Below are 12,916 nucleotides of genomic sequence, written 5' to 3'. Positions count from 1 at the left end.
CATAAACCAGCAAAGGACCAGCATCCCAGCGTCAAAACATACCTAACCAGCATATGCTGGTTTTTTCAACAGGGTGAGCAGGAAAACAAAAACAAGGGGAAAACCGAATGGAGGCTTCTGGAAAAAAGTCAAACATCTAAAGATGGACAGAGACTCAGAGACTCCGAGGGCGCGACGTGACTGAGGGAATTAATGTGAATTTTGACTGGGAATTTAAAAGATTACAGAAATCACATCTCTTTCGTAATATAGAGCTGAAATTGACTTTTCTGGATGAGTAGATCGTTTCACTTTCATCTGCTGACATTAGTTTCGCGCTCATTTAAGTGTCGCCAACGGATTATTCAGTGTTGTGTCTCCCCCTTCAGGTCGAAGCAAAGAAATGTGCATAAAGAGAAGAAACCACATATTTTAACATCAAGCAGTCCAATAACAATCAGGCAAATGTCTATGTGCACGATAATGTTTGTTCTTTTTCTTTCTTTTTTCTGTTTTTGGACGACAAACGCAACCTCTACAGGGTGATCGGAGAATGAGGGATCGATATCCTGATGGATCATTAATATTCATGCCCCATAAAAACATTAGGAGCCTTTTCTGTCTGTTTGTGTAATGATTTATTCTCTAGTTGTTTTATTAGTAAGTGTGTGCAAGTCTTTTGGTTTAGTTCATATTAGGCTGTGAAGGTAGGCCATTTATATATTAATGTGTTAAGTGTTGAATACAGGAGTCATTCATATTATATTTGCGATAAATAAATAAATAATAAATAACAGTTGGTATGGAAGCTGACACCTTTGTTTTTGATTCCTTCCTCTGGATCTGTAATCAGTAGCCTAATGGATCAGTATGTTATTGCTTTTGTCTCGATGTTGACCAAGTAAAAATATAGACCTCTTTCAGCCGCTGTGCGAGGTTAAATCATGAGACATTTTTCTGAATCCTTTGAAAATAGTTTAATGGACTAATTTCAGAACTGAAGTTTCTAACATTTCAGCGCCGACTGCAGAGATGCAGCTTGTTTCACTTTCAGTTTCACTTTCGAATTTATTTGTCCTGCACAAGATGTCAGTGACAATTTAAATGCTTGTTGTGAGGCTCAGGCTTTCTACAGCAGTAAATATAACTCGACACGCCCCTTTCTTTTTTTGTTTTCTGGGCTTTCTTGGAAATTATATTTTCTAGTAGGAGGAATAACAGGAGAGCTAGATACCAGACGAAGAGCTGAAGAGTTTGAGGACGTGAAGTAACAGCTGGAGACTGATTTTCTTTGGGAATTTAATATATCTTCAACCTTCAAAAAGCATAAAAAGTACTTCACTTAGAAAGCAGCTGTTTACGGTTTCCTAACATGGAGATGAAGTGGGCACTTCTTTTGGGTGAGCAGATTTTACTCCGTTTTATTTTGTTGACTTGTGTGGTGAATACATTTGTGACGTACTGAAGATAGTCAGACCATTTCTGGGAATAGAGCCTATGTTTCAGAGACAGTTAGATCAGTTGTTTCTGTGTAACAAAGACTGCTCTTGAAGCTCGACCACTTCAGCTGTTAAAAACCTGAAACATGAATGTTGCCTCTTTGTTCTGCATTAACAACCAGTAAAGGACTGTTAATGATTAGAACATTTTTTGTTAAATGTGTAATTTAACCTCTTAAGACCCGAGAAAAGATTTTTAGGAAAAAAATAGTTTTTTTCAAGTCTTTACATTGTTTAGAGCATAATTTTTTTTTTATTTCTTTAAAAATTATGTTTCATTCATAAGTTATGCTATGTCCTCGGTAGATTTAAAAAAAAAAAAAAGAAAAAAAGACATGAATGAACATGCATAGGCAAAAACAATAGATTTTTAAAATCACCAATACATTTTTAGTTTTCAGGATTTTTTTTTTTTACCAAACTTTGTATAAAGATGATTCTCAACGATGTTATAACAGAATAATTTGATCTACCATTTTTCTTTCTGCAAAATGTGTGTAAAATGGCCATAAACGGGTTTTCTCATTATATACAATGTATCTATAAACTAAATCTAATTAGCATATTAATGTGTTTTTGGGGTAACGTAATGAAAAAAGAAGTGTAATAATGGGAGGAATATTTAACAAGATTTTCATAATTCGTAACAGAAAGTCATATTTTGATTTGAAACCCCATAACATTTTCCTGAGATGTTGATTTATGACACACAGTTTAAAAATTAGTCCGATTTAAATGATAATTACAAAATATTATCATATTTCCATAAGAGTGTCACTAAATTAATATCAGACATATTTGAAGACCAAGGAGAGGGAGTGGTTGTGATGAAACATCCAAACATTTAGTATCTCTGAAAAGCCCTGAATGTGCTCTGTACAGGACCTCCAGACTTACAACTGTGGCATGTATAGTCTCAGAGAAATACACCGAAATATAATGTCCTCATATGAGGTCCCAGGAGGATATATATATATATATATATTAGATCATGGATCCTGATTTCCACTGTGTTTGTCAAACCTTCTCCTTTATTTCACAGTCGCTTTATTTCTGCACACTCTTATACCATTAATACATAAAACCACAAGAACAAAAGAAAACCCACAAGAACACAATTTTTGTCTTGTTATGAAAAGAAGAGGTTTTTGCAGATACTGTCGGTTCATTTTTCCATCTGCTGAAATGGGGCTTAACCCTTAAATACATGCATCTATAAAAATACAATCAGGCTATTTAGCAAAAAGGCAAGGTATTTATCCTTCAGCAATATTCCTACTTTAAGATCACAGTGTAATGGCTGTAATGACGTGTTTGGAATGAAGCCACTTTTGAAATACAAGCCAAAATTCCTATTAAAGTTCACTGTGGAAGAATAAACGCTTTACACTTTTAATATTTTACTCACAGAACCCATATCAAATGCTCTCCCAGTTAAATCTTTTATGTAAGTTGTTGGATGGATAAATGGATGTTTAGGATTTACTTTTTAGTATTTTTTTTTTTTAAATGTCACTGCTACAAATAATATTTCCATATGCGTGTTCTCCTACCTTATTTGTGGTGTGAGCGCTTACAGTTCAAATCAAATAAATACATTTATAATATTTAATATATATGTGAAAATAAATTATAAAGCCACATTTATAATGTGAAGTTGTTTACCTTTACAGAGTTTCATTTTCACCCAGTTTCCATTGTGTTGCTTGCATGCTAGAAAGCTGAAAAAAAAAAAATTATTTATATGATTTCAATATAGCTCTATTTTTTTCTGTCTCTTCCCAGGTCTCTTTCTACCATCATGCAGTGGTTGTGCCATTGGATTTAAACTTGTTAAAAACAAATGTGTTGGTAATTATGAGCTTGTGGTTTAATTGAACAGTACAAAAGTGAAAGTATGTCCTTTTGTGGTCTAAAAGAGGGAGTTCTAGAACTGTAGTTCTAGTCATTACTAAGTTAAAATGCATGCTTCCTTCCTGATTCCCTTCATATGTCCAGATGAGGATGAGTGTGTGATTTTTCCGAGTGTGTGTGGTGATCGTACTCGGTGTGTAAATACACCTGGAAGTTACTACTGCAGCTGTGATGTAGGATTCAAAGAGAGCTTCCCGTGTGAAGGTATTAATTCGCATGAACTTTGATTCAAAAGGAATTACGAAACATTGTAAAAGCATTTGATCATATTGCAGTACACAGTCTGGCTTAATTTATAATTATATAATTTGTACTAAAACAATAATTCACGCCAGCTGCTGTCTTTCCCTCCGGTCAGATATAAACAAGTGTCCCGAGAACGAGTTTTCTGGATCTGGTGATATGGAGTTTCAGACCTCAACTGGCTCTGAAGCAGAATGTGAAGGTACCTTTTGTTTTTCTGGCCTATCAGTTTAATCTGACATATGTTAAACAACAGCTACCAGTTTGGACTGTATGATGCTGATGCAGCACCAACACCACATCAAATCAGCTGGATGTGTGTCTAAGTATGTGCAATTATCTTAAAATGACTAACAGAGACTGTTTTCCTATCTTTTTTCTCTCTCAGACATCAATGAGTGTTCAGATCCAGATGTTTGTGGCAGAAACGCAGACTGCTACAATAATCCAGGTGGCTACAGCTGTAAATGCCATCAGGGTTACAGTAACTATGGCAACAACCAGTCAAAATGCATCGGTGAGAATTAGAAACTATTATTTGCATATGAGAGAGCCTGTGACCAGGATGGAGACACACAACACCTGTGAGAAACAACAAACATTACAGTTCAGACACAGTCACACTGTGGTACTGAATGGAAATACTGAAAATAAGGCATTTTTATTATTCAGAGTGATTTACACGCACATTCAGATTTAATGGTGTGTTTAATTGAGATTGAAAGCAGTTGTTCTTTATGATCATGTGATTGACAGTTGCTGAGGTTGCAGTCACACGGAATCAGACTCCGCCCAGTGGGCGTGTCTCTCTGAGCACAGACTCCGCCCTCTTCAGCACAAGCTGGGAAACAGTTGTAGGGAAATCATATCCAGGTACAAATAAACACGTGCACATATATGTACTAATGAAACCATCAGCACTTTCATGACGAGATGTAAATGTTCTCTTGTTCACAGGTTTTGCGTTTGCGGCTCTGGTCAGTTATAAAGATCTGAACTCATCCAGTGACCTGCTCCACAAGATGAGCAGCGAGAGATCAGACGATAAAGAGAGAAGCGTCACTTATCAACTCAACTCTAAAGTGGTGACGGCCGTCGTCAGTAATGCAGAAACCAAGCAGCTGTCAGAGCCGGTGACGCTCGTCTTTACACACGTGGAGGTGAAGATACTGACAGACCAGCTTATGACCAGCACAAGATCTCTCTGGAGACCGTTTCTGTTAATGGTTTAACAGTTCAAATGAAAAAGTACCATGAAAATGTGTATTCCCTGTTTGAAAATGCAGTTTAAGTTGGATTCTAGCTGGTTTACAAGCTGTTCCAAAAACCAGCTTGACCACATTAAGCTTGTATGAGCAGCAAGTAGCTGGTTTGTTGCTGGTAGAGACTCTAATAATATATCAGTGACACTAAATAATACTGGTAAAGGTTTTAATAATATAAATGAAATGAAATAAAAATTTTATTAATTTTATTTCAGTTTTAGTTTAACTTATTTTAGAACATCAAGCTACTCTAAATAAAAATGTGAAATGTTACCTTTGCAACTAGCTGAAATAAAATAAGTTTAAGTGTCTATATTTTAAGTAACTAAAATGTTTCTTCATGGTTTTAGTTTGTTAACTATAGCAACGCTACTAATGACCTTCTTAAACCAGCAGGAAACCATCTGCCATTACCAAACTTTTCATGCAGGTGTTCAAGTGTTCCTCATTTTCTAAACTCTTTTCTCACTTCTTCAGGAGAGGGCGGAGTCTGAGGGCGTGGTTTACTCCTGTGTGTACTGGAATGAGGCTGAGGGGGCGTGGTCTGAGGAGGGCTGTGAGGGGGCGTCGTCTAACAGCACTCATACAGTGTGTTACTGGTCTCATTTCAGTAGTTTCGCTGTGCTCATGGCTCTCTATCCTGTCCAGGTACATGCAAAACTGAGATTTCACATTTTTCATTTGGATTTGAGATTAAATTAAATGAGATTATTTTCACTTCCTCTCCTCCAGGATGCATTTGAGTTGGTTTTGATCACGCGTGTGGGTTTAGTTCTGTCTCTGGCCTGTTTATTTCTCTGTATCCTGACATTCCTGTTCTGCCGGTCCATCCAAGGAACCCGAAACAGCATTCATCTTCATCTGAGCATCTGTCTCTTCATCGCAGACCTCATCTTCCTCTGCGGGATCTCCAGTACTCACAATGAGGTGTGTTTGAATTAGAAAAGTGTTTAGACATTATTCTGACAATATCAAAACATGGATCATTGATTACCAAGAAAGATGAACTTTACAATGAAAAAAAAAGTGGTGATGAAGCATTTCTCACTCATAAATTGCTAGTAAATTTCACAAAAAGTAACACTGAATTAAACATTAAATTTTGAAGTAGAAAGACTGAAGTAGTATTTTCTTGTAAAACATATTTCAATAACCTTTGTTTTTATAAAATATCATTTTGTAATGCTATTAGATGCAAAATCAGTCCCACCAGGATTTTGCGTGACTTTTTTTCTGATTTTGCAGCCCAAAATGACTGAATTTACTGTGGCTTTGCAGTGAAAACCCATCAATAATCATGATGTACCTATGTAATTAGTGTTAGTGACAGTAAGCGTTCAATTACCTGTAAATACCAAACGCTCCACCATCATCCCCGTCCCAAAGAAACCCAAGATAACAGGACTTAATGACTACAGACCTGTGGCCCTAACGTCTGTGGTCATGAAGACATTTGAGAGGTTGGTGTTGGCTTATCTGAAGGACATTACTGGACCCTTACTAGACCCCCTGCAGTTTGCTTACCGAGCAAACAGGTCCGTGGATGATGCAGTCAATATGGGACTGCACTTCATCCTGCAACATCTGGACAAAACAGGGACTTATGTGAGGATCCTGTTTGTGGACTTTAGCTCCGCTTTCAACACCATCATCCCAACACTCCTCCAGACCAAACTAACCCAGCTCTCTGTCCCTAGCTCTATCTGTCAGTGGATCACCAGCTTTCTGACAGATAGGCAACAGCTAGTGAGAATTGGTAAATTCACATCCAGCAACCGCACCACCAGCACTGGCACCCCTCAGGGTTGTGTCTTCTACTCAGCCGTCATTGAGTCTGTTCTGTGCACTTCAATAACTGTCTGGTTTGGTTCAGCTACAAAATCAGACATCAGAAGACTACAGAGAACGGTTCGGACTGCTGAAAGGATTATTGGTGCTCCCCTGCCTACCCTCCAAGAACTGTATACATCCAGAGTGAGGAAAAGGGCTCAGAAAATCACTCTGGATCCATCACATCCAAGCCATCTCCTTTTTGAACTTTTGCCATCTGGTCGGTGTTACAGAGCACCGAATACCAGGACAGCCAGGCACAAGAACAGTTTCTTTCCCCAGGCAATCTACCTCATGAACAGTTAATGTTCTCCCATTGTGCAATTAAAGTACAGTATGTGCAATAACCTTATACTTATTTATCACCCTAAATCCTAGTACATCCCTACAACTTTATTTTATTTTATTTTATTCTATTCCTATTCTATCTATAGCACACCTGTACATACAATTTATTCTTTTTTTTTGTGGTTTATATTTATGCTTGTGTTTTTTATTCACATCTCATTTTTATTTTCTGTGTGTTGTTGTTGTCTCCGTGTACTGGAAGCTTGTGACACTATAACAAATTCCTTGTATGTGCAAACATACTTGGCAATAAAGCTCTTTCTGATTCTGATTCTGATTCATACTGAAATTGTGGTTCTGGGTCCCCCATGTAAAAGGCAATTGTGACACCAGGATATAAATACTCATAATTCCGCTTTGCTGAAACAACAGAATTGTGTTCAACACAATACCTTACACATTAAGTCAGTATGTAATCAGTGACAATGATTATATCCTATACATGTTAAATGTTATACATTTTTGGATTACAGATGCTCCACATACTGAAACAAGAGTACATGAGGGTGGTAGAGTGGAGGTGGATCAGGGGAGGGAAGACAGGCCACTTCAATGAGGTGGAAGTGGGTAAGGAAACAGAGGCAGTGCAGGGCACCAAGATGAAGCCAGCATTGCAGGTAATTAGTGTGGAGCCAACAAGGCAGGTAGCCAGAGTGGAGTCAAAGACCACCAAGGAGGGTAGAGCAAATGGAGCAGGAGACCACCAGGGCAGAACAGATGGAGCAGAAGACCACTAGGGTGGAGCAGATGGAGAAGACGACCATCAGGGCAGAGCAGACAAAGCAAGAGACCACTAGAGCAGAGGAAGAGACCACCAGGGTGGAGCAGATGTAGCAGGAGACCATCAGGGCAGAGCAGACAGAGCAAGAGACCACCAGGGCAAAGCAGACAAACCAGGAGACCACCAGGGCAGAACAGACAGAACAAGAGACCACCAGTGTAGAGCAGGAAATCACCAGGGTGGATCAGACAGAGCAGGAGACCATCATGGTGGAGCAGATGGAGAAGGAGACCATCAGGGCAGAACAGACAAAGCAAGAGGCCACCAGTGTAGAGCAGGAGACCATCAGGGCAGAGCAGACCGAGCAAGAGACCACCAGGGCAAAGCAGAAGAACCAGGAGACCACCAGGGCAGAACAGGAGATCACCTGGATGGATCAGACAAAGCAGGAGACCATTAGGGCAGAGCAGACAGAGCAAGAGACCACTAGAGCAGAGGAAGAGACCAACATGGTGGAGCAAGTGGAGCAGGAGACCACCAGGGCAGAACAGATGGAGCAGGAGACCACTAGGGTGGAGCAGATGGAGAAGGAGACGATCAGAGCAGAGCAGACAAAACAAGAGAATCTGATTAGCAGCATTAAAATAAAATGCAACAATTTTACACTTTGCATATATACATAAGTATTCATATCCAATTACTATCACCTGTTTAAAGGTGCAGTAGGAGATCTTGGAAAATGCTAACTTTAGCCTGATAGCACTGAAAGCGTGTGCCCCACCCTACCTACAAATAGCCGTCCAAAGCCACGCCCCCTGAACGCATGAACGTGAACAGATCAGACGACCAGAGACAACATTACTACAATACATCATGTGTTATTAACCGTTTTTTCAAAAGACAAAATTTTCATTTTTGGGTGGAGTAACCCTTTAACCTATAGTTGCGCTGGCGCCAATGAAATCATGCAGTTAACGCACTTCTAATTCAGTTTTAATGTGTGCCTAGAACGGCTGCAGATGTGGCATTCAGTGCATGGCATGTAGCAAGGTTTTTTTGAAATTGTATAATAAATAATAATAATAATAATTTGTTACATTTATATAGCGCTTTTTCTGGGTACTCAAAGCGCTTTACATGAAAGGGGGGGAATCTCCTCAACCACCACCAGTGTGCAGCATCCACCTGATAAACAAATAAAATAAAAGACAATAAAAAGAAAACAGATAATAGAGTTAGAGGGTCAAATAAAGATGGAACAGATGTGTTTTTAGCTGATTCTTGAAGATGCTGCTCGGATTGAGTTGGGCAAGTCATTCCACCAGGAGGGGACATTTAATGTAAAAGTCTGTGAAAGTGATTTGTTCCTCTTTGGGATGAACAATAAAGCGACGTTCACTTGCAGAACGCAAGCTTCTAGAGGGCACATAATTCTGAAGTAATGAATTTAGGTAAAGGGGTGCAGAGACGGTGGTGGTTTTGTAGGGAATCATTAATGCCTTGAATTTTATGCACATTTTATTTAAATATATGAAAACAGGAAACCACTGTTAAGTAACGTTTCCCATTCCATGACTAGTAACATAATGGCAATTACTGTCTGTATAATATTGAGCATGGTTCTTCTCGGAGATAATACTGCCCCCTGGGAGGTCAAGCAGGTACTGGCGCTGGAGTAGGCTATTTGCGTGTCTGTTATAATAAGTGTCCTGTTCATTTTTAATATTGTGGTTATCGCCAATACCGTTATATCATCACACCCTAAATTAACACAATGTCGATATTTCATGATTTGAATATCACGGTTATCGTCAATACCGGTATATCGCGGCACCCCTAATCCATCAAACACAGCTGCCCGCAATTTTCAAGCCATCCTGAAGGTTAGATTTATCAGCTGTATTTGATTAGGGATGAAGCTAAACTCTGCAGGACAGTGGCCTGTGTGAGTCTTTCACACATATTCTCACAGTTGACGCCCTGTTGATGGGTGGAGGCGTTCAGAGAAAGAGGAAGCAGAAATGTGAGTGGAGGATATGAGTGTACGTTTATATATGACTGTGATCTGAACTACTGGTTCTCTGAATATCTGTGAGATTAAAGTAAATCAGGAATGAGGGCCGCCATCACAATCACCATCTTCTTCACTCTCTGCCTGATGTCAGGTCAGTTCTTTACTGGTTACTCAAACCTGAGCTTTAACTGATCATTATAATAATATAGAGCAAATTAACTTGTGTTTGGCAGGCCAGGTACTTTGTTTAAGAGTGATTGGCTGCACTGGAGGGAGTGTAATGTTCAAGTGCATGTATAAGTCTGATGAGCAACATAACGCAAAACCCCCGAACCAGAGAAAGCCTAATGATCAGCATAAAGGAAAGTATTTCTGCAGAAACAGAGACTGTACGACAGGAATCAATACTGAGACTCAGCGCCGCTGGGATTATAATGGGAGATTCGCTATGTATGACGATGAAAACAGCAGATTCTTCACAGTGTTTATCAGGAACCTCAGCAGAGAGGATGATGGGGAATACACATGTGGAAACAAGCAGAAATGGAGTCATGATGTTGATTTAATGGTGAACAGAAGTGCGTATGATACTTTATAACTTACTATTTTATTATACTTGTATTATAATAATATTTAAAGGTGCACTACAGAAAAATCAGCTATTGTTCAAATTCATAACTCAGTGTTATGACTGCCTCACTGCATTATAATAATTCACAACAGTATAATAATGATTTATAATTTGAGCTGACTGAAATGTCACTTTTACATCAGTCATATTTGTGAGGTCACAGAAAGAAGACCGTCTACTAAAATTTACTTGTTCATTTGACATTTTTTTTTCTGGATATTTGCCTTGTTTTTCTCTCACTGTCTTGATGTAGGATGACAGATCTCTCTCGTGTTTTGATCACAGGTGACCATACAGTACATAGACCTAAAAACATGCACAACACACGTTAATGTAAATAACTCTGCAAGAACCATGACACTGTATCTGTCAAACAGAGATGGCGATAGAGAGGCCAAAGTTCTCTGTAGTGCACCTTTAATAACACTAATAGCATTGTAAGATTTCCGTGCATGTCACAATGATTTATTGAAATCATTTTCAGAGTCTTCTTCTTCTGGGACGTCTGTTATCCAGACTGCATATATTGGTCAAACGATCACTTTCAGTTGTGAATATGAACGAGGGTTTGAAAAACACACCAAAGTCTTCTACAGAGTGAAGGGAGATCCTGTGCTTGTGCTGAACAGCTCTCAATCATCTCAATCATCTGAAGAGAAGTTCATCCTGACTGACAGAGAGAAAGATCACTTTACTGTGACCATCAGAGACATTTCTGCAGCGGAGCGTGGAGTTTATTTATGTGGAGTGGAGAGAGACGGATCTGATAAACCACCTTCAGAAAAAATTACTCACATAACCTTCATTAAGGAGATTGAGCTGAATGTTTATAGTGAGTTCATTTTCTATTTAATGATAAAATCCTTGCAGCTCTAAATAAGAAATGTAAATCTCTCCTGGTAAATAATGTAATAAATCAACAAATAAATCTTGTCTTGCAGGTCAAATATCTTCTGTCCAGGTTGAGGCCTACATCAGTAAAGCAGTCTTCATCACGTGTAAATTTCCACAAGAATTCATAGAAAACAAGAAATTCATCCAGAAAGATTCGTGAAGGAGATTCAGTCGAGATCAAATGCCCTTATGATGAAAACCACACAAAAGAAATAAAGCTTCTGTGCAAAGGAAAGTGTTTCACTCGAGATGCTCAAAATATCATTTGGTCAGATGAAGATCATGTTAAAAACCCAAAGATTTCAGTAAAGGACGACACTGAACTCAATCTCTTCACTGTGACCATAACTGAGCTGAGAGCAGAGGATGCTGGGAAATACTGGTGTGCAGTGAAAGATGCGTTTAACCTTCCCATTGAGCTCATGATCATCATGAAGGACGGTGAGGATGTTTATTTGGGAATAATCTCAATGTTTCTGCTCCTTCTGTAATCAAACTCATCATATTTAATGTTGTGCTCTTCAGCGGTCACTCATGAAGCGTCTGTCGGAAGATCAGCGTCCATCAGCTGTAAACACATCAGGAATCAAGCACAGAGGTTTTTCTGCAGACGAGATCAGCCGAATATCTGCGTCAGAGACGGAGTTCATGTTTCATCAAATAACAGCACAAACAGCAGATTCTCTCTGACTGAATAAACCTCTGCTGGAGTCTTTACTGTGAAGATCAGCAAACTGAGAGCAGAGGATTCTGGGAAATACTGGTGTGCAGAGGAGAGTTCTGGGTCCTTCATATTCACTGAAGTTCAGCTACACGTGACCGGAGGTAAAACACTCTTTTAACCTAAAAATTAGTAATGACTTACTTGGTAACTTGCCAATACTGAACAGTAGAATATATTGCAATCTTCTCAAAAATAAAATGAAAATAGATTAATTGATTGGTTGATTGATTATACACTGCACTACTGTTTCTAGAAATTATTTCTTTCTTCAGATAAACACAAAAGAAGGTATTTTGAGAAATGTTTTTTGTCCATGCTACGGAAGTCAGTGGGGTTCAAAGTAATACGTTTACCAACGCTCTTCAAAATATCTCCGTTTGTGCTCCACTGAAGAAATGAATTCAAACAAAAGTCATATAAAGTCATGAGGTTGAGCAAATGATGATAGAATTTTATGTTTGTAGTGTACTGTCCCTTTAAAGCAGCATGCTATGTAAAGTCTGCAGCATCAGTCTAAGTGTGAACAGTTATTTTCACACTAGCTTTACACCACAGACCACTGTTTATGTGTTTAAGTAAAACAGAAATTAAAACTGGCTGCTTGTTTGTGTTTTAGTTCTGTAAGGTACAGAAAGAAAGCATTTCTATCACAGGTATGTTTTATTGCAGTCAGTTTACCAAGAAATTACTTTCACCTTCCGGTCATTCCAGATCAGTTGGACCTGGGGCCCGTTCTTCGTACATCGCTAACTCAGTTAGCTGGATTTGATTGCTGATGATTTGGCATGATCTTGGATTGTTTGGTTGTTCGAAGCTCATCCCGGAGTTGCTGTCATAGCAACAGGTCCGTAAAC

At 38.8% G+C, this 12,916-nt stretch overlaps 2 protein-coding genes across 2 annotated transcripts; both read left to right on the top strand.

Annotated features, from left to right (window-relative positions):
• The first annotated feature begins 4,186 nt into the window (after positions 1 to 4,186).
• Positions 4,187 to 7,815, top strand: LOC107709528 (CD97 antigen-like). The gene is made up of 6 exons (XM_016514024.1): positions 4,187 to 4,219; positions 4,392 to 4,508; positions 4,593 to 4,795; positions 5,378 to 5,548; positions 5,633 to 5,827; positions 7,552 to 7,815. The coding sequence occupies exons 1-6, from the start codon at positions 4,201 to 4,203 to the stop codon at positions 7,813 to 7,815; spliced, it is 969 nt and encodes a 322-aa protein (XP_016369510.1). The 5' UTR covers positions 4,187 to 4,200.
• A 3,660-nt stretch (positions 7,816 to 11,475) lies between these two features.
• LOC107709527 (CMRF35-like molecule 1) lies at positions 11,476 to 12,036 on the top strand (the record flags this gene model as incomplete). Its single annotated transcript, XM_016514023.1, has 2 exons — positions 11,476 to 11,779; positions 11,864 to 12,036. Coding segments are annotated over 2 exons (477 nt in total), but the record flags the coding sequence as incomplete, so codon positions are not given.
• Positions 12,037 to 12,916: the final 880 nt, after the last annotated feature.

Source organism: Sinocyclocheilus rhinocerous, unplaced genomic scaffold, assembly GCF_001515625.1.
Source record: "Sinocyclocheilus rhinocerous isolate Xijiao unplaced genomic scaffold, SAMN03320098_v1.1 scaffold4614, whole genome shotgun sequence".
Lineage (NCBI taxonomy): Eukaryota > Metazoa > Chordata > Actinopteri > Cypriniformes > Cyprinidae > Sinocyclocheilus > Sinocyclocheilus rhinocerous.
Note: the sequence above shows the minus strand (reverse complement) of the source record. Positions and strands in the feature narration are given on the sequence as shown.

Bases quoted from the DNA above. Each gene is read 5' to 3' on its own strand.
- LOC107709528 (XM_016514024.1), top strand. The intron at 4,796-5,377 runs GTGAAGATACTG...TCACTTCTTCAG, and splicing joins TCGTCTTTACACACGTGGAG to GAGAGGGCGGAGTCTGAGGG. The intron at 5,828-7,551 runs GTGTGTTTGAAT...TTTGGATTACAG, and splicing joins TCTCCAGTACTCACAATGAG to ATGCTCCACATACTGAAACA.